The 22,506-nt window shown below is 46.7% G+C and overlaps 1 protein-coding gene across 1 annotated transcript in view; it reads right to left on the bottom strand.

Annotated features, from left to right (window-relative positions):
• Positions 1-22,506, bottom strand: part of BRINP1 (BMP/retinoic acid inducible neural specific 1) — a 123,790-nt gene that overhangs the window by 23,724 nt on the left and 77,560 nt on the right. The window contains exons 5-6 of the mRNA XM_008698837.2: positions 5,467-5,703; positions 902-1,124 (exon numbers count right to left, since the gene is read on the bottom strand). Coding sequence (XP_008697059.1) covers positions 902-1,124; positions 5,467-5,703 — 460 coding nt within the window. The remainder of the gene's footprint in view (positions 1-901; positions 1,125-5,466; positions 5,704-22,506) is intronic.

A 22,506-nucleotide genomic window follows, 5' to 3' on the forward strand; every position in this document is an offset into this window, starting at 1 on the left:
TGAGCCACCCGGATGCCCCTTAGCCTTGCTCTTTTACAGAGTGGATCTCTTCTCCCTGAATAAAGCTGAACGCAAACCACCCACGTAGGCATGAGTAGAGGCCCAGCTGCACTGGCTGAACTGTGTGCGCAGCCCCCAAGCCCGCCCTCGTGGGACCGTTAGAGGGAGCCTACAGAAAGGCCCAGACGCAGCTCATCCATGCCCTGGAAGAATGGAGTCTGAGAGGCCTGGATTTAATCCTGGCTCCCTCCTTAGGGGTTCCAGGGAGAGTAAATAAGCGCAAAGGTCTGTGAAGACCTGGGAGCTTCAGCCTCGTCTGCCCCGAGGGAGGCAAGTGAGGCGTGCAGACATTTACGGAGGCTCCCACTCTCAGGTGAGAACCTTGCACTCCCATGACGACTCGGCCAGGGAGTACCTCCTTAAACGGTTCAAGGTCTGTGCCTCGTTTGGTTCGCTGACGCCAGGCCCTGATCAAAGACCCTCCAAAAGTAGGCTGAGGGATGAGTTAACCCAGTTTCTTCACCATGAAAGACGGGGATGCTAAAAATCTGCTTTGTCGAGTAAAATTAAGTAGATAATACGTTGTAAGCAACCAGAATAATGTCACATGGCAATCAGGGCTATTGTCGGCTCCCTTCCACAGTCCGATGGATCAGACCAGACAGAACGCAGAGGCTGAAAGGTCAGGGCATATTCAGGAAACAGTGAGAAATCCAAGCACAGCCAGCACAGTAGCAGAGAAGCGAGACGATCCAGAAAACAGCGGGTCTGGACCGCACAAGGCCTGGCACGCCACCGACAAGGGCATCATCGGCCGGGCATCCCCCGGGGCAACAGTGAAGGAAGCTAGACGCTAGCACTGGTCTGGGCCGCAGCGGCGGCTGGTGGGGGCCGCACTTACCTCTCCCGGGGCAGCTGGTGGTTGGGGTTGTGCCGGCAGCGCACGCTGAGGCCGAAGAGCTTGCGGGCCGTGCGCTGGATCTTCTGCCTCTGGGCCTCGGTGGCGCTCTGCAGAAGCTTGTACCGGTTCTGCAGGTCCCAGTCGTTGCCCCAGTGCTGATGGATGCTCCCGATGGTCAGGAAGTGGTTGCTGGGGAGACGCTTCATGAAGGATTTAAACTCGTCTGGCAGGAGACAAAGGGCAGAGAGAAGGGCTGAGCGCCGCAGCCCCCATCTGAGCGCCACAGCCCCCATCTGAGCGCCACAGCCCCCATCTGAGCTTGCCTCGCACGCTTCGCCCCACCGACCAACCCAGCAGGCTTGCAGATACAACGTCCTCCTTCGAGGCCCACGAACGCTGCCCCGGCCTGCTCTGCTCTGACCACGCCATGCAAGGGCCACCGCACTTTCAGGGACGGTCCGTTTCCTTTGCCGCCACGGGAGTGAAACGTGCAGCCTGCGTCCCCACGGGAAACAGGGCTTCCCAAACTTCGGTCATCTGAGTGCCAGCTTGGTAACGATAGTCACATCCCACGTGTACTTCTACTTGATATTTTCTTGGAATCAATTAAACCACTTTTTAAAAATCCAATTCTGCATTAGAAAACCTCCCTCACGTGCCTTCAATAGAATGGGAGCTATAAAAATAAAGCTGGACTCATTGAACATAATAAAAATAAAATAAAATAAAGTTTTAAAAAATAAAGCTGGAGACGCAAATACAATGTAAACTGTGTTAACAGATCCTGGACCGATACCGTTGCCAGGTAAACGCTCAAACCCTTGCTCCTGCTCTCACGGAGACATCCGGGAAGGTCGTGAGTGATAGACAAGTGCTAAAGGTGTATTAGCACCAACTCGAAAGTTCTCTTTGGTGTCATCTGCAGGGTTGAGGGGGAACAGAGGTGGGTCAACCTCCCCACAGTGCGATCCAGTCCCACTGGAGGTTGTGTACCCTTTCACGTAATGTCCCATTTGGGGGACACCCACACTGAAGAGACGGGGGCAAATCTTGGGTCCCCGGGGCGAAGTTTTCTGCCTCAGGGTGTGGTTCTGTGTTTCAGAGTTTCAGTATTTGCTACTACTTGACACGGCCTTAGAGATTCTCTAGGCCAGTTTTCTGGTTCTGCCTAGAGGGAAACTGAGGCCCAGAGTGGGGAAATAATTTTCTGAAGGTAGAACAGCCTGGGAGTGACAAGAGGCAGGACTCAAATCTGAGCTGTTGTTTTTTTTTAATATAATATTCACCCCTGCCATCCCTCCCCCCACTATTGGGAAAAGAATTAAGAGGTTGATCATATTGTAGGAAAAAAAAAAACCAACTAAATGCTTGGGGAGATATATATATATATATATATATATATACATAAATTTGCAGCTTAGTACTTTCAGTTCGTGTTATAAAACCTACAAGGAAATTTCAGGTCCATTAGGCATTCATTTTATTTTTAAAAATGCCTACATAGCTTTCAGTCAGCACCACACTCAGTCTGGAACACCTAACCCATATAAGTGATTTCACAGCAAACCTATGAGGTGGGTACTTTCAGTGCCTCCTTTTATAGAAACTAGGACACAGAGAAGTCAGTTAACTTCCCAAGGTCACACAGCTAGTAAATGGTAGAATTAGAACTCTAGCCAGGCTCTGAATCTTATTCTCTTACTCAACATTATACACTTACTCTGAACACATAAGGAGGACCAGTATATTGGGATAAAAATAAGTAAAAGGTGCTGAAAACAGGATTCTTGGAATCCCACGAAACTTCCAGCACGTCTTTATTGACAGTCGGACATGCAGGAGACCGAACCACATCTCGGCCCCTGAGCAGCTGTACGACCATCATGCTTTCAATACCTCAGTTTCCCCATATGTCAAACAGGCATCCTGGCACCCCGTGCAAATCTTGAGAGAGTGACATCGGACTGCATCTGCCTAAATAGTTCTCGACGTACAGGAAGTGCTCAGGGGATACGTGACAGCGTAGGATTGGAAGGATATCAGACGACCGTGCTGACTAATTCATTCGGGGAGCTGGCTGGAGGCAGGGGGCTGGCCCTAATGACTCTGTGCTCTTTGGCTGCCCACCCCACCCCGGGGAAGTTATGCCTCCTGTGCAAGGCTCTGTGGACCTGGAAGGACGCAACAGTCGTTTCAGTGAACCTGAATCTGGGTCAGATAGGGATATACGATTTAAGAGTTAAAATGATTTCATTTTCTTGACTCAAAGTACACCGGTTCCCTCCCAATAATGGAGGTGTAGACACAGCCCCATTTGGCTGTGTAAACTGAGTTGGTTCTATTTGACTACCAGCACTCCGACGGTGAAGGAATCACTGGCTTTCCCCTTTTGGCGGATCATTAATCCCTCCAAAGTGCCTGGTTGGCTGGGGCATTAAGGCCATTGCCTGAAATGAAAAGGAGGAAAATACACATGCACAAGCCACATATACATGTGGAGATGGGTGGATTCGTCTTAATGGGTAAAACCATTCCAAATGGACAAACACAAGCTATCTGGAGCGAGTATGTGCTCTTGTGGGGGAGAAAGTGCCACGGATATCGTTTCCGTGGCCTATTAGCTACTCTGCAGCATCTCAGCTGTGTCTCCTTACGCATCCACCCCCCCACTGAACGTGGTTTCTCCTCCTTGGGAATAGGATTAGATGCTAAAAACCCTTACTGCTCGTGCACGCAGCCGGCGTTCCCCTCTGCTTTTTAGCAATCGGTGGAATCTCTCTGCAAAAGCATTTTATCAAATGCTTCTTTTGTTTGAGGCCAAATAATGGTTGTAACACATTTCCATCATGAGCCTCTCTTCTCTGAATCTCTGGGATTTTAAATGAACTGATGGGTGCAGGTTCATAGGGCAGCCCCAGACCCACGTGAGCTGCGGGAGAGCGGAATCGCTCGTGCATCGCAGGCTCCGCAAGCTGGCTGGGGGCTCAGAGTTCATGGAAACCAGTGGTTTTCAAACACAGCTCAGTACGGCTCAGCTTTCACCTGGGGTGCACAGCGGCTCCAAGGTATGATTTTGTTCGATCAAAGGCTTTCTCGACTAAACATTTAAATAAATTCAAATATGAAAACCACAAACATGTCCTCTCATTTATCAGATGAGGGAACTGAGGCCTAGGGGGTAAAGAAGAATTAATAAAGTTCCAGAAGCTGCTACAGGCACTGGATTTGGAATCAGGGATTCCATTACCAACCCTGTCGTTTGCTAACGACGTGACCCCGGGGAAGACACTGGGTCTCGGCACCCTCGGTCCTCTAGGATACAGGAACGTCACTACTCGCTGTAATGCGGTTGTTGTGATAAATTTAAGGAATATTAAGTTGTTGCTGTTTTTTTTCAACAGTAGTGCTCTCTGCATATGTCCATTTATTTAGCAGATAGCTGAGGTATTAAATGCCAAGTATTTACTTGGCATCACTTCTTGGAAGTCTCAAGGCTTCCCAAGCTTTTCATGTCCAATGCTGAGCACACAGTCTTTTTTTCCCAACCTCCCAAGGTGTTCTAGCTCAGCGAATGGTACCAGCGTCCATCAAATTGTCGAACAAACATACCTAAAAAAAGCTCTTGAATCTCAACACCCATCTCTTCAATTCGCACAGCCAATGTAACACCAAGCTCTAAATATCTCGGCATGTCTGCCCCTTCCCCATTTTTCCCACCTCCACCATCATGCTGACCACGTCACTGGCCTCTCCCTCCTGGGCACCTTGGGATGGCCTCCCACTGGCTGACATGTGATCACCCACCGATTTCTGCGTCACAGATGCTCTTCCCCAACTCGCCTCTGCTGCCCCGCCCAACCCTCCTGGCCGCGGAAAACTCCCCCTCCACAGATTTGCTCCTTCTTCACACACCTGATTAAAAGGTCACAATTATTTGTATGGTTCTACGATTCATGTCTGGCTTTCACAATCGCTAGAAGCTCCGTGGAGGCCGAGCTCCCACTTTGCCCCTCACCCACTTTATGGCCCTGGGGAGACTTTCCTCCCCCGAAATTCATAACCACAAATTTTCCTAGCCACGAAAAGCAGGAGATAGCTAAGTACTTGAAAAGTCACTTGGGCTTTGACAAGCTGTGAATTCTTTGGATGTCCACATCCGTATCCATACCGATCTATATGTACATGGATGAAAACCTACACACATACCTGTTTACACATGCACGCGTGTTATTTGTTTAGACACACACGCATGGATTCAGGAATCAATACAGATAATTTTGACTCTCCATTCCGCAGAGGCCTCCCTGTGTTACGTGGCATTCCTCTGTCTTCTGCGTGCAGTACAGACAATACATCTTAGGACCACACACTCGATTATGTGATTCATTACTCCATTCGATGGAGACTGACTGAGTACCTCCCCCATGACATCTAAGACCTGGCTCTGGTCCCTCCCAAGTGAAAGAGTTGGGGTCACTGGATATTCCCTCATGGTGGGTCCTAATTCCAGTTAGACAGTTTCCTCTTCTAGACTTGGCTCTAGACAGTACTAACAGGTTCTCTACCTGAATTCTCCAGGTCCTTATAGGCTTCGGCCCAAGCCTTGGCCATGTTGGCCAGCGTGTACTCCATGATCTGGATGTCGGTGATGGGGCAGTTGCACTGTGGGAACTCCTCGGCGCACTGACATCTACACTGGCTGTTCCGACACACGTACTCCCCCTCACCGTTGCACATGATGTAGCTTAAGGCCGACTGGACAAACTTCTCTTGCAGATACTGAGGGAAGATGATCTGAAGACCTGTTTGAGAACAGCAAGAAGGGAAAAAAGAAAGGTTAAAGAAGGTGTTTCATTAACAGCTTTGAAAGGTGATGCGTGGAAATCTAAAGCTGCTAGCTTTCTCCCCGGGTATTGTAACCAAAATACTTCTGGGCCTGCCTGGATCCAGACAGGGCCCCGTTGGCGAGGCCTCCGGTTGCAATGCTCCTACTTAAACTCCTCCAAATCATGACCTTGGCCACCCCGGAAAGGCATGCTTTATTCCACAACTTGAGGACTGAGGCCAGAGCCGGGTCCGGCCTACAGCTTTTCCATTTGGGGAGAAACCCTTATCGAAAGCACGAGATGATTGTTTCCTTTTTTTTATTTCCTTCACTTCTTCTGTGTTCCTTTCTTCAAATATTTATGACTCTAGTTCTGAAGCACAGGTCCTGAGCTAGGCACTAAGTCCATAGAGATGAAAAAGACATGATCCTTGCCCTTGGGGCGTTTACAGTATGGTCAGCAGGGACAGACACGGACACACGTCATCATAACATTGCTTTATAGACCTGCAGCACAGACAGCCACATATGAGGCGACAGGAGAGCAGAAGGCGGCGAATAACCCTGCTCGGATAGCCGGGAAGCCTTTCTAGGGGAGACAGCATTTGGGCTGCTTAAAAGGTAAATAAGAGACCATATCATGTAAAGAGAACAGGAAGCACATTCTAAGGAGAGGAACAGCAAGAATAAGGATGCGCATGTCTGGGAGTTGCTGGTGAATGAAATGAATTTGGATGGGTGGGGGTGCAGGGCTGCAGGGGAACAGGTTTCAGAGGGGAGCAGGTGCCAAAGGGTGCAGGGTTTTATCAGATGCTAAGGAATTTGGACTTCATCCTGGGGATAACGGGGACACTTTGGTAAATTACAAGGATAAGAGTAACATAAGGACAGCGGTATAATTTAATAAGACCAGTGCCTCATAAAAATAATATCAGTGCAGGATGACATGAGAGAGGGTTATTTCTCTTTTCTTCTTTGCTCTAAATATGAAGAGGCCAAGGCCCCTGGAGGGGAAGTGACGAGCCCGCGGCTCCAGGACCAACACTCTGGACCCCACCTCGTAGTCTTTTCCCTACACCTGCCTATTCAGAGCCTCAATGCCTGAAAGCCGAGGATGGAGAAGGATTTCTCTGGGCACGTGCACTACTCACATACCCCTGGGATGCGAGCACAGCAGGCTATGGCCCAGGGTGTCCAACTGGAAGGACAACTCCGGCCCAAATTAATTCATGAAAGCACGTTACCTAAGACATTTCTCTCTACCTCATTTGGGGCTGCTGACAGTTTTAGCCACCAGTGCATATGCAGGTAATGGCTTAACGACCCACTGTGTGAAAAATAACTGTGTTCCCTGGATTACATTTTTTCCCATTCATGCTTCAGGGACACCCCCTCATCCTACTCATCAGGGGTTTGCTGAATAAGCTTGGCATTTCTCTCCTTCTACTTCACAGTTGTGTTTCTACATCCCCTCCCCACTTTCAAAATTATTTAAAAAAAATGAAGCGCCATCATTTCAACCTGTCTTCATCCGGCAGCTAAAAAAGACTGTGTTCAGAAGGGCATTGAGGGAAAGAAGATGGCCTCCAGCACCTCTTACGGCAGGGTCCCAGGAGGTAGTTAAAAGCTGGGCATTGCTAGTCAGGCCCCTCTCCTTACCACCTTCACATCCCAGGCAAGTCCCTCACACTGCCTAAGCCTCTCCTTTTTCTTTCGTAAAGAGGAGATGCTTTTAGTACCTACATCAGAAGGTTGTTGAGAGGGCTAAGAGAAGGAATCCCTGAAAATTGTCCAGAACAGTTCTTGGCACATGGCAAGCAAATAGTAAATGCTACCCGTTCCTAGTTAAAAAAAAAAAAAAAAAAAAAAAAAAAAAAAAAAAGATGTATTTATGTATTTGAGAAAGAAAGAGAGAGGAGGGGGAGGGAGAGAGAGAATCCTCAAGCAGAATGTCTGCTCAACGTGGAGCCCAACGTGGGGCTCGATCCCACAACCCTGAGGTCATGACCTGAGCTGAATTCCAGAGTTGGACAGTTAGCCGACTGTGCCACCCAGGCGCCCCGATTCGTTCCTATTTTTGATGATGATGATGATGATGAAATCACTCCTGAGATTGACGCTTTTTACAGCATCAACAGAATCTTCAGGATAAATGAACAATAGCTGTGGGTATTTAATCAGAAGAAAATACTCAGCAGGCAGTCCTGAGCTATTTGCAGAGACTTCCCAGGATCTAGAATTTAGAATTCTCTGCCTGTTGAGTGGCATGGTGGTGGGGGGTTCGGCTGCTCAGGAAGGGGGCTGTGTATCAGTCCACATGGAAGGTGTTGTAACGGACAGAACAGCTGCAGGGCTTGGGCACTGTGGGCTGCAAGGCTGGGGTGAGCTCCACAGCAATGGGCAAGGGGTCCGCAGGAAGCCGAGTGATGGCTGGGGAGGGCTTACCGTACAAGAGGGTGATACAGACACCCAAAGTAGAGTCCCTCCTCAGCTAAGTCTCCAATTCTTTCAGACTATGCATTATTGAGTCATTTTATCTGTATCACAGTTTTTGCTTCCAAAGCAAAATTTATTTTTAGCTGATCCCAAACCCCTATAGGCATCTGAGTCTATGGATTGGGGTTAAGTTTCTGTTGGAACTCTATAGACTATACTCTCAGTCCTATTTTTCTAGCTTGCTCATCATTTTCTTTCTCCCTTTTGTAGGGGATAAAATATTCTATTCTTGGTCCCAGCCCAAAAGGAATTTGGGGAGAGCATTTTTAGAAAATTGCGTCAAATCATTTCTCCGTTTGGCAAGGATACAAAAGGCAGTATTACCTACCCCACTGAATGCCACTGAACACAGATGAAGTTTGGGGTTGGGGGGTTTCTGGGAGCAGCTGAAACACAAAACTGATTGCTCTTTAAAAATGGAAACTCAGATCATGCCGAGCTGTCTCTGAGGCAGAATCTCCTGGGTAATTTTGAAAGAGAATAATGAAGACGTAGCAATTAAAAAGCACTTTTCTGCAAAATGTCATTACTGTTTAAAGTTACATAACCATTTCTACAGCAGCAGAGGGTCACCGAGCAGTCACGGCCGGAGCCGTCTCCCGATGACCTGTGTCCAACAAAGAGGCCCATTGCTGACCTCCACGTCGGCGCCTGAGTCCTGCTCAGGCTTCAATGGGAGTCATAAATAACTTGGAGGGGGATCTGGCCTGTGGAGCCACTGTTCGAAAGATATACAGCTGCTGGCTGGGGTGGAATATTCTGGCCCCACAGTTTCCCAAAGACACACACAGAGCGGGGACGGGATGGGGGAGGAGGGAGAGAGAGAGAGAGAGGCCACCATTACTGCGAGCATATAAATGTTGCCTCAAAGACCCAGGAAGGCAACAGCTGAGAGTTTCATTTGAACACCAAGTCACTCGTGCTGAACATATGGGGTAGCTCCCCCAATCTCATTATACTTTAAAAAAAAAAAATTTTGTTATACTTTAAATTGGAATGTTTCACTGTTCTGCGAAGTGAGTGGACAATGTAGATGTGGGAACACCCACGTCATCTTCGTTCTCTTCTCCTGGTTTTTGCCCCTGTCTCCCTTAGTCTTCCTCCCACCTCACCTTCAACACGGAAACCTCACAATCCTTTTTTGTATTTTACATACAGTCTTTGTGTGCGGAGAAATGGTTTCTCCTTTCTGTCACACGGGAGGATGTCTCTATCCCCTTGCTTCCTCACTCCTTCCTAATATTCTATTCTTTCTTTCTTTCTTTTTTTTTTTTTTGAAACACACCAGGCATCCTGCCCTTCTCCTTTCCCTCCCTCTCGCGGGTCTTGTTCTCCCCATGGTCTCTGCACATGTCCCTCCCAGTGCCAAGAATATTCTTTCTCCAGATCTCTGCATGGCTCCCTTGTCCTGCAACCCAGACCTTCCCAGATCACCCAAATTAAAATGCTTCTTTTATTTTCATCATAGGATTAGTTACTGACAGACGTGATCTTATTAATTTGCTTCCATGTTTTTCTTTTCATCTCCCCCATTAGACAGTGTGCTTCAGGGGGACAGGGGCCTTATCTATCCGCCTCAGACCCTCCCTCAGAGCATAAATTAAGGCCAAGCCCGGTAGAGGCTCCAGACACTCATTTGTCGGATTTCCATTCAACTGCTATTCTCTTTTTCACCCCAACTGGAAAAAAAGAAAAGAAAAGGAAAAAAAGAAAAGAAAAAAAAAAAAAGAAAAGTTGTCCCTAACCACTCTGAGGACGTTGGAACTGGCCCAAAGCTGGCCTGAAGCCCCACAACCAAATCAGGCCAAATCCAGGAACTGTGACTGGGTTTCGGAACACTTGAGGGCCCTTCCAGCTCTGGGGCGGGAAAGAGCAGGCACTGAGACGAACCCTTGCCTCGGTGTTCCCCATGGCGGCCCTGGCGCACAGCGGCCTCTGCGGATGTCTGAGCCTCTCTGAAATCCAGTTACTTGCCTGTGAAGTTCAAATCCCGGGGCTGCTGTGAGGAACAGATGAGCGGGAAAGGCATCATCAGTACTCAGCAAGAACCTGGCTGCTATGCACAGAATGTTTTGTCCCCCCAAGTTCCTGTGTTGAGGCCCGAGCCCCCAGAGTACTGGTCTTAGGAGGGGGCACCTTGGCAGGTGATTTGGTTTTCATCAGGTCACAAAGGTGGGCCTCCATGATAGGACTAACGGACACAGAAGAGTAAGAGACGGGAAAGGTCTCTCTCCCCCTTCTCCCTCCAGGAGCACACACGAAGGGAAGGCCATGTGTGCACGCAACGAGGACGTGGCTGTCCACAAGCCAGGAGTGTGCCTTTACCAGACACCGAATTTGCCAGCGTTGTGACCGTAGCCTTCCAGCCTCCCGGACTGTAGAAATGGAGGTCTCCCGTTTAAACCACGCAGTCTGTGGTAGTTGCGATAGCAGCCCGAGCAGACGAAGACAAGGACATAATAAGTAAGTGTTCCATAGACGCTAGGCTCCCTGCGTATGCCACGTCAGAAATCATTCATCCCCTGAACCAGACCTGAGTCCTTCTTGGACACAACCTCCAGAGCAGCCCCGTTTGGGCCGGTAGGAAACATGCCCAGACTGCACTGTCTCTTCATAGTATTCTAGGAATTAGTCTAGGGCTCTATTATTTATCATCCTGTTGTTTCTACTTCAGGGAATCTTCCTCCTTCTCTTTTATCTTTCCTTTTCTTCTCTCCTTCTCGGTCCTTCCGTGTGCCAGGCACCGTGCCATGGACACCGGGGTGAACAAGACAGGCAGTCCCAGTCCCTGCCCTCACAGACCTCAGGGCTTACTGGAGGAGGGGCACAAACCAGCTGCTTGGGCGCAGGGAAACCAGTGCTCTACCAGGAGCACGAGGCTGCTCGGGGAGCACAGAGGAAGAACACCCAACCCAGACTCGAGGAGGGACGGTCACAGACACGCTCCTGGAGGAAGCGGCATTTGGGCTGAGACCTAATGGATTCACAGGAATTAGGGGATGAGAGGTCCGGCAGGAGAGCAGTTTAGAAAGTGGGGACAGCATGTGCCAAGGACCCAGGCGATAGAGCTCCTTCCAGCTAAGGACCAATCTGACCATCACCTTCCCTTCTGATTAAGGTTCACCATTTTTTTTTGTTTGTGTGTTTGCTTCCAAGTTCCCTAGAAAAGAGATGAAAGCATTCTGGTGCCTCAGAGACGATCAAGACTCCGAAGGGAAGAATGGCGGCGCAGAGATCTGCCAGCTCGTGAGAGGAACGGCACTGCTTATAGCAACAGAGGTCAAGGCTCCTTGTCCCTTACAGACGAAGAGTACAGCTGGGATTCAGAGAAAGGAACAAGGGCTCACTGCATTGTTGAGTTTCAACCACTGGGGAGCACTAGAGTGACAGAAGAACTTTCAGGGGACCCCTACATCGAATTCCTTGATACCTTCAGGGACGCAGTATTGTTGTCCAAAGCAGGCACCTGGTCCAGGTGACTGTGCTTAGTGAGCTAGGGAGAGGGGGACCCAATCAACCAAGCTGAAGGTGCCTTTAAGATTTGGGGGGTCAGTCGAACTTTCAGCTCTGACCCTGATCCTGCTCTTTTGCTGTTAGGAACTCTCAGCCCCTTTCTCTTCTTTCAACAAGTAGTACATGGGGGTTTGCTGGAGGGGATGCTTCTACCTTCTAAGGACCCACAGGGGGTCCTTGGAGATTCAAAACTAAAGCATAAAATCCAAGTACAATAGACAAAGGCCTGCGCCGATGATTAAAATATAAAAAGCATCATTGCCTCTGGAACACAGTAGGTGTTTGATAAATACATTTTAAATATTGAATAGGGGCGCCTGGGTGGCTCAGTCGGTTAAGCATCTGACTTTTGGTTTCAGCTCAGGTCATGATCTCAGGCTTGTGAGATCGAGCCGGCGATGGGCTCTGTACTTGGTGGGGGGTCTGCTTCTCTCCTTCTCTCTCCCTCTAGCTGTCCACCCCACTTGCCCTGTCGTTCTAAAATAAATAAAAACTTAAAAATAAATAAATACTGAAGGGTATCTTGGTGGCTCAGTCGGTTAAGTGTCTGCCTTCAGCTCAGGTCACGATCTCAGGGTGCTGGGATCAAGCCCCACATTGGGCTCCCTGCTCAGCAGGGAGCCTGCTTCTCCACCTCCCTCTTCCATTGCCCCAACCCTCCCACCAACTCGTGCTCTCTCTTTCTCTCTCTCTCTCAGATGAATAAATAAAATCTTTTAAAAAAATAAATAAATACTGAATCAGCCAGTGACATATTACGAAGATGAAAGGAAATAAACCGGAAGACAATAATTATGGAAGCCTTCGTGATGTGTGTGGGACGTGGGTAGATCCTGAAACACGAGCGTGGTTTTAGTAGATAAAGAGGAGACACAGCGTTCCCTGCAGAGGGCACACCTTGAGCAAAGACGGGTCAGTGTCTAAATACCCAGGATCAGTCACAGTCTCGTTCAAGGCAAGAACCATATTATCTTTCTGTTTGTTTGTTTGTTTGTTTGTTTGTTTGTTTGTTTTTTGGATGAACTTTGTTTCATTTTATTCTATATCACAATTACCTAAAATAGTAGTAGTTTCGATGGATGTCCTCTTTTTCTGACCTATTTCCTGGCCTATTAAATGCACGATTTCTTTTAGGGCTAAGAGAAAGAGGGGGAAATACAGATTCTATTTTGGCTGAGTAGAAATATTGTACTACCCTGTTCTTGCATCAGAATGTGGCTCCCTGCAGATACCTCGGAGCCCCACAGGAGTCCCAGCTGTTGCCTTGTACCTGCTACATTCTGCTTGTCAAATTCTGTCCATTTCTGAAAAGCACGAGGTGGGGAGAACAACAAGGACTAAACCTTTTGCAGAAAGTCAGCCTGATCCCCTTCCTTGTGAAAGCCCAGGGATCTCAGACTGGCAGATAAAGGACTTTATGGCTCCAACAGCCATTCTGAACTCCAGTGTAATGAAGGCATGCAGGTCAATTACCCATCTGTTTGTGTTTCTATTGCTGTGAATTACAGTATCCATCGCTGACAGCTCATTGGAGTGGAATGAAAATAAGACGATAATTCACCGGGTGAAACCGTGCAGAAAGGGCGAAAAGGCTATGATCTCATTCAGAAGTTCAGCCCTGTCTCCGTGATGGGTCATTCGCACTCGGGGGAAACGAAGAAAGGCAGCTACCTGGGGGGAAAGTGGGTGGGTTCTGGCGCCCCCTTCTGGATAGAGTAACCTTTTGTGTTCCCAAGGATCCTCCTGTATCCTGCGGAATCTTAAGGAATAGACTTGGAACCCTTAGATGAAAGATTCAAATACATGAAATTCAGCACAATAAAACAAAAACCTCTTTAACATCAGGAGTTTTGAGGGATAAAACAGGTTGCCTTCACAGGTAGAAGACTCCTCATCACCAAGTGTACAAGCAGAATTTAAAGAATCCAAGACCCAAATGGCATGAGTTATCATTCACTTATATTCGGTCCCCGTCCTGGCAGTGTCCTCCCTTGGAAAAAATTACACACCCCCCAGCCTCTGACTCAGATGGGTTCACACGACACGTTTTGGCCAATGAAATGAGAACATCAGTAATGGGTACAACTTCCAAAACAGAGCTAGAAGAACCAACACACAGGCTCATCCGTTTGTCTACCCCATCACCACAAAAATGGCAATATTCCAATGCAGGAGCACAGGCACATTGGCTGGAGACCACGATGTAGCATAAGTAAGAAAGGAGCGTTTACTTCCGTCCACCACTGAGAGTCCGGGACTGTTCGTTAGCGCAACGTCGCCTCGCCTAGCCAGGACTTGGCAAACGCCGGCCCAGGGGCCAAATTGACCTGCAGCTTATTTTTGTAATTAATTTTATTGGAGTACAGCCACACAGATTTGTTTCAGGGCTGTCTATCGCTGCCTTCGCATGACCGTGGAAGAGCTGAGTGGTTACAACAGAGATGTGTGGCCCACAGAGCCTGAAACATTGACCATCTGGCTCTTCACCGAGCATGTGTGCCAGCTCTGGTACTAGCTGGCCATTAAGAGTCGTTCCACCTTGGTTTTCTGTGCGTCTACTCTGTGCTGCTGTTCATTCATTGATTAAGCGAAGATAGATCCGGCATCATCGGCGATGCGCCAGATAATCTTCTAGACTCTGGAGGAAGGGCAGGGAACTAGAAGCAAAATCCTTGTTCTCGTGAAACTTCTCGCTTAGTGCAGGAGATGGACGATGAAGGGGCTATAAACACAGAGGAGGATTTATGCTGACAAAAGGATCGGGGGCAGGGAGACTTCTACATGACAATTTTAACTTTTTTTTTTTTTTTAAAGATTTTATTTATTTGACAGAGAGCAGGAGAGCACAAGCAGGGAGAGCCACAGAGGCAGAGGGAGAAGCAGGCTCCCGGGTAAGCAAGGAGCCCAATGTGAGACTCGATCCCAGGACCCTGGGATCGTGACCTGAGCCGAAGGCAGACACTTCACCGACTGAGCCACCCCAGCGTGCCCAATTTTAACTTTCAAAAAAAAGAATATGGCCCAAACTATGACATCACCAAGGATAAGAAGGCCAACATTCTTTTTAAATGCAATTTCATAAGATTTCAACATGAAGATACAGTCACAGAAGGTATTAAGAAGAGGTTGATTCAATTTAATTATAAGCTTCTTCACACAAGTCATGATAAAAACCAGCTCTGATACCTACAGAACTCTGTACTACCCGATCCCTTGATCAGCTGATGTCTCCAAATTCTTCTCTGTTTCCCCTTCCTCGCTACATCCTGCCACACCACCCCCACTGCCCTGCAAAAGTAGGAAGTTCTCTCCTGCTCAGACTTTGCCTCGGGCTCTTATTAACTGCGGGACGCTGGGAAGCTAACAGCAAGAGGCTTAACGTCTCTGTTTCTGTTTCCCCATTAAAGCTTCCACGGTAGGGTCCATGTCAATATCTAATAAACCATTTTGTATCTTGACTCTGGTGGTATCATCATTACACGGCCGGAAATTTCAAATTCACAGAACTCGTCACCTCAAAAGGGTGAACTTTTCTGTATGTAAATGATATCTCCACGAACTGGAAAACAAAATTAGATAACACATGGGAATCTCTTCATTTAGGATAGTTGTTCCACTAATGTCCTTTTTTGCCCTCCCCCCGTCCTCTATTGCTTTCCCTGGAGGCCTTTGGCAATCTCAGGCATCCCCTCCGTTGGCAACCAAAAGCACCTTGCACACGGCTCAAATTCTAATGCAACACCTATCACACCACGTTACGTGTGTTTACATCCGCGGTCCTCCTGGTCTGTGACCTCCTTGAACGCCAGAGGCAGTGCCTCGTTCGTGTCCCTTTTCCTTGTCAGCTCACACCACGTTACGTGTTTACGTCCGCGGTCCTCCCGGTCTGTGATCTCCTTGAACGCCAGAGGCAGTGCCTCGTTCATGTCCCTTTTCCTTGTCAGCTAGCACATTAGTGGGTTCCCAGGAAATATGCCCGAACGAAGGCGAATTGAGACAGGACTTGTTTCAGAGAGGACTGTGGTTCTCTGCCCTATGCCTCGCATGCCCCGCCTCTATACAGCTGTCCTTCCTGAGTCGGACCTGTATCATCTTTCCCAACATCACGGCTTGAAATCTAAGGCTATTTCAACTTCGACTCAGTAGGAGAAGGAACAGGTGCTCAGAAACACCTGAGGGGGAAAAAAAAAAAGCAATACAGAGCCAAAAAACATCCTGGGAGAACAATGATGCTGAAGGTCCTGACTACTAATTTTAGCACATACTCTCTTTTCGGTCCACGGCTACAAATTACGACTCTTAAGAACTAGAACTGTGTCTTATATTTCTTTGCATTCTTTGCAAGATAGCAAGCACAGTGCTAGCTCACAGTAGGTGTGCCAAAATAAAGCTGTTCAATTCAGCAACTGTTAGTAAAGTCTGTTCACTCACCAGTTTATTGAGACAGGTGCTGAACTTGATGCTGGAGATACAGAAACTGAGTAAGACACAGGTTTCTGATCTCAAGGAGCTCCAGTGGGGTGAGAGAACAAGATTCATAAATACAAAATTACAATAAAATACACGCATGAATATACACGAGTTTCAGAGGAAGAAAAAAAGAACCCTCTCCTTTTATAAGAGTAAAGGAGTCTGGAAAAGTTATTTTGGACAGGGTTGAACCCAAACGGTATGAACAGTCCAGCATTTGCCAAGTTGTATGCTACAGAGTCATAGCTCTGCAAACGTAACCAAGATCAAATACATTCAGGACACTGTATTTAATCTACCTCTTGAGACTCATAATATACATCAGCACAGTTACGGCACTGAGAAGTCCTGCAGTAAATAAGTGTGGTTTATGCTGTTTAATCTGGTGTTTCAGTATTATTGAGCTTTTGCTAAGTTACTGCGTGGTAACAAATAACCTCAAAATCACGGTGGCTTACAACCACAAAGGTTTATTTCTGGCTCATGTTTTATGTTCGCTGGCCTTTGGCTCTATTCCAGATGTCTTCTTCATTTTTTTTTCTTCCAAATTTTTATTTAAATTCTAGTTCGTTAACTTATAGTGTAGTGTTGGCTTCAGGAGTAGAATTTAATGATTCATCACTTACATACAACACCCAGTTCTCATCACAATAAGTGCCCTCATTAATGCCCATCACCCATCTAGCCAACTCCCCCACACCTCCTTCCAACAACCCAGTTTGTTCTCTATAGTTAAGAGCCTCTTATGGTTTGTTTCCTTTTGTTTCCTAAATTCCACATAGGAGTGAAATCGTATGATATTTGTCTTTCTCTAACTGACTTATTTCACTTAGCGCTATACTCTAGCTCCATCCATGTTATTGCAAATGGCAAAATTTCATTCCTTTTGATGGCTGAGTAATATTCCATTGCATATGTACACCACATCTACTTTATCCGTTCATCAGTTAATGGACACTTGGGTTCTTTCCATAGTTTGACTATTGTTAATAATGCTGCTATAAACATTGGGGTGCAGGTGCCCCTTCAAATCAGTATTTTTGTATCCTTTGGGTAAATACCTACTAGTGCATTTGCTGGGTTGTGGGGTAGTTCTATTTTTAACTTTTTGAGGAACCACCATACTGTTTTTCAGAGTGGTTGCACCAGTTTGCATTCCCAACCAACAGCATAAGAGGGTTCTCCCTTCTTCCCACCCTCACCAACATCTGTTGTTTCCTGTGTTGTTAATTTTAGCCGTTCTGACCAGTGTGATGTGGTATGTCATCACGGTTTTGTCATCACGGTTTTGATTTGTATTTCCTATAGACTCGGAGGAGCAGCTTTGCTAAGGTGTATGCTGTTATCAAGACAGAAGGAAAAGAGCAAAAGCCATGCCAGATAATACCTCCTTAAGTGTCTGCAAAGATGGAGCATAGGATATGTTCTCCTACGTTCTATTGGCAAAAACAAACCACGTGGCCAAGTCCAATGCCAACTAGCTGGGAGGTATACATCTCCCACAGAACAGCACTGGCAGTCACATGGCGATGTGTTGTTATATATAATCCTCTTGGGGGAGAGAACAATGGAATCATGCAATCTACCACAAGATAAACTTATTTTTGCACCAAACCTTTTTTTTTTTTTTTTTAAATTCAATTACCATGTAATCGAGCAATTCCATTCATAAGGTAGATAGCCAAAAGAATTGCGGGCAGGTATTCAAACAAAAACTTGTACACGAATGTTCATAGCAGCACTATTCGTGAGAGTCAAAAAGTAGAGACAATCTACACGCCCATCAACCCAAGAACGGACAAACAAAATGTGGTGTGTCTATGCAATCAACTATTAATTCAGCCATAAAAGAACTGATACATGCTACAATATGGATGAAACTCGAAAGCATTTTGCTCAATGAAAAAAAAAGCCAGACACTAAAAAAAAAATACATATTGTGTTATTTTATTTACACTGAACTATCCAGAAAAGGCAAATCCATACAGATAGAAAGCAGACAGAAAGTTGCCTGTGGCTGGAGGGAAGGGAGCTGGTGAAGAATGACTGCTTAATGGATATAGAATTTTTATTTGAGATGATGAGAAAGTTCTGGAACTAGATAGTAGTGACCACTGCACAATACTGTGAGTCTACTTCATGCCATTAATGAACTGTGCATTTTTAAATGGTTATGATGTTGAACTTTATGTGATACATATTTATCCCCCAAAAAAACTGAGATTCCAAACAAATTGATTTGACAGTTCAAATTACTTTAAATCAATAATATTTATTGAGCACCTACTATGAGCTAAACACTGAACTGAAGAGAAGTGCATAATGAATGCATGAAAAGGGTATGGTTTCTACTCTGAGGGATGCTTAATTACAAGTTAGTAGTGGTATGTCTGATTGTGCACATAAGACAAGGCAGACTGTATCTGGAGAACAGTAATAATGATAAAGGCACACGGAAAGGGCTGTGTTTGCAGTGCCAAAGGAGAGCCTAATTCTGACTAAGATTCACTGTGACAAAAAAATAAGGATTGATTTAATAAGCTTAAAAAAATAAGCAGCTATCTTATCTACATGGAATCAAAGCATTAATTTTCATGGGATGTTTTTTAGGTTTGGGGCATCCTAATGCCTGGTTTCTGCCCCACCAATGAGACCAACAAGGAATCGAACGGAACACGGCTGTTAAAGTAGACCGAATCACCACACCAGCTAGTCATCTGTCAGGATTTCCCTGCCGTGTACTCGGCCACGAGTCTATTTGAAAGGTACAGACCCCACATGCTAAGAGATGAGTCTTGATATCACTTCTCTCAATACCAGCTTCGATCCCATCAGAATTCCCACCTCTTTCTGTACAAGTGTGAGTCTTCAGTTGCCAAATGATTCCAGACGTCCCCAGGTCAGAGATAACCTATATTGCAAGGTCTTAGTAATCTCTGTTCCAGGGGTATTTGATCCTTCCTGTTCCTGGCTCTTTCTGAGAAATGAGAATAGCTATAGAAATGGCACACCAACAAACCCATACAAGTTAACAAGTAATCTGAGGAAAATCATAGACTCTCCAAAGTGAAGAGCAGAACCTCTAAGTACATAGAAAGGGCTATGGAACTATTTGCTCTAATAGAAATCATGATTCTGATTTGTATGTTTCAGGTTGGGAAACAATATGGTTGAAGAGCACTGACATGAGTGGATCTGGGTTCAAATCCCTGCTCTGCCACCTACAAGAGGGTTACTTAACTTCTGTGAGCCTCAGTTTTTCAGATCTGGAAAATGGGTCTTCGTTGAGGTTTCCATGAGATATTGATATAAAGAAACAAGCTCTTCCCCTGGCACATGGGAATTATGCAGTACGTCACAAGTGTAATGATTAGTTTATATCAGACCTATTGGTTTTCAGGTCAGGTGCTTTCTACATGTTTCCCAATTACATGGAGAGCAATGGCTCTGCAGCAGAGGTGTTTTTATTCCTGTTTCGTCGATCCGAAGACCTAGAGAAGCTCAGAGAATTAACAAGTCCAAGGTCTCATCGCTCCCAGTCTGCCCTCTGGATCGTCCCTGTTCTGTTTGCATTCTGACTGAGTCTTCAATTGATGTCTTCAATCTACTTCTTAAGAGGAACTCCAGTTCTCCCCACAAGGCTGAGAACACAGTGCTTCTTGGCGCATAAAGGAAAACCAATACTTGGATGCAGCCAACCGGGTGGATGTCGGCAACCCCCTTGGTCATAAAGACACTGCTCTTTTATTCAGCAGGCCTTACAGACAAAGCCACGGGAAGGCAGAAACACCGATTCCCATCGGTGCCTCCAGGCCCTGCTAATCAGACAAGAAGGGCCTTAATCACAAGCCACCGCCTGTACCCTGGGTTAATTCTGCGGAGGACTCACCCCGAAGCTGCCGACTAGAGCAGGCGCTGGCAATAATCACTCGACGCTCCGCCCTGGGGTCCCAAGGCTACATGGAGTGATGGGGGGAGGTAGCGAGGGGGCTTTATGAAAAAGAGACCTAATCATGTCCTGCCCTCTCTTCCTCTACTACTGCAGTTGGGCAGGGACTTATTCCCATTCCCCCCACATCTAGAGATGCTTTGTGCTGCTCAGAGCTCCCTAGAGAAGTAAAGAAGCCTTGGATCCCAGACAACAAGGAACCGAAAGCCAGGGGAAACTTGCGAAATTGATTTTCTCTCTCTCGGTCTCGATTTCTCCATCTGTATAATGGGGAGCACGAGCCCTACCTCTCAGTTGGTGGAAGGCTGGATTGGCTAAGGGGTATAAGCACAATGCCTAAGAGGGAATAGCAGCTCAAACACACGTCATGTGAAACATTCCTACACTCTGCTCCTCTGTGTCTACTACTTATCATGGGATGAGTTTGAAAATAATCCTCTTTGCTCCATTAATGATGCCCAGCTATTGAGGAAAAGGATGACTGACTGTGCTTCTCTTCCTCAGCCCCCTCCGCCTGCTCCCCCTGTGCTCCCTCCTTCACTCTCTTCTGCTCTTCCTCCTCCTCTCGCAAGTCCCCGCCCCTCCTCCTATCCCACTCCTGCATCCTCTCCTCTGCCCTCCTCCTTCTTTCTCTCCCTCCTCTCCCCGAAGTCCCCCTCCTGCTATGGCTATTTGAGCATCAACGGTAAGAAAACCCTGAATTAAGCAAAGACGTATGGGGTTCCTATGGCCACGGCACCGTTGAATAGAACGAAAAGCCAAGTTGGCAAGGCAAAAATCCCTTTTCTAAAGAAGCCTATCATCTAATCTGATAGGAGAGATAAAACCCAAACCCAGACGAATATGTTGCAAGGTGAATAAAAACAGATAAATCATGCCATGGAAGAGGTCTTAAAAGAGGCTTTTCAGAGGAGATGGCATTTGGAAGATTAAGGGATATAACTCTTGCCTTAAAGATGTAACATCCGATGCGGTAGAAAAGGTGCATGCGCTTTTGAAGACTGCTGCGAGCGTGCGCGGTAGCGCCGTGGCCGGCCTGCAGTGGGCCTCCAGGAAATGGTCATTAGGTGGAAATGGATCCAGCAGGATGGGCAATGAGAAGTGTAAGAGCTCAGAGAAAGCTGAGCTCAGTATAAGCTGGGTGATTCGTTCATGTTTCATTCCTTCCTTCACAAATCCATTTAACAAATATCTTCTGAGTACCGTTTATGTAGCAGGTTTTCTGGAGACAGAGGTGGTCCCTACCGGTGAGGAACTGGTGCTTCAACTGGGGAGTCAGATTAGCAATAGGCTGATTATACTCTTGGGTGACAAGTCCTAGGGAAGAAGATGGGCAGGATGCCCGACAACCTGGACAGAGGGGGTGAGGGAAGCTTTCTGGAAGAGGTACAAGTCCAGGAATTGGGAGAGACAATGTGTACAAGTAATAAAAAATAAAAGTAAAAAAGATGCCTATCATGAAATGTAAGAAACTCTTTAGGCCTGGAGTAAAGATATGAGTGTGTGTTGGATGGTGGGTAAGACAAAGACAAGAAGACAGAAAAGTTTGACTATGTTGCCCGAGTGCATGAGTGATAGGAGACAGAGCCTAGTCTGGAAGGAGCTGAGGTTTCAAGCAGACACACAGGATAAGAGAAGAAAGAAGGTGGTAGGAGAGGAGGGGGGAGGAGAAAATGATCTGAGACCAAAAAAGTGAAATGCACCATTTGATTATCAGGATATGAGGAGAAGATTCTCAAAGTGCAACAGTCTCAGGTGGCCCCGTCTGGAAGTGAGGAGACTAGATGATGCCTGGTTATATCGTTCCTTCCTCCCATAGCTCTCACTGCCTATCCTCCCATCTTTTAAAGATCTTTGCCTCCCTCCTGCCCATCTTCCTCTTTTGGAAACTGAGATGAGGCTGGAGACCTCACTCCTGTTGCATTAAGAAAAACATCAGATGCCAGTGAATCTAGGGTGCCGTTCATTGTAAAACATATCACTGTTTTATGGACATTGAGAAAAATCAATGGCTGTCAATACCCTGTCAATTACACCATGACACACCATCAATTATAGGAAGCATTCTAGATTCAGAGACATTAAAATCTAAAAAAATCATGCAACCGCTATCTATGAAAAGTAATCAAAAGTCAAGTACATGAAAATGCCCCCCAACATCTCATTTGTGAGTTGCACCCAAACACTCTCCCTTTCCTCTCTTCCCTGTGGATGAACAGCCAGGTGCTCTTTCCTAAGGCAAATAATCCCAGCCATACCCAAGACCCTACTCACTCTTGCCTGCTCAGCTATGACCCTAAAAGAATCCTTCTTGCTCAGAGAATCAATGTTTCCCTCTCTGAAGAATAATTC

This window comes from Ursus maritimus, unplaced genomic scaffold (genome assembly GCF_017311325.1).
Source record: "Ursus maritimus isolate PB19 unplaced genomic scaffold, ASM1731132v1 scaffold_17, whole genome shotgun sequence".
In the NCBI taxonomy this organism is placed as follows: domain Eukaryota; kingdom Metazoa; phylum Chordata; class Mammalia; order Carnivora; family Ursidae; genus Ursus; species Ursus maritimus.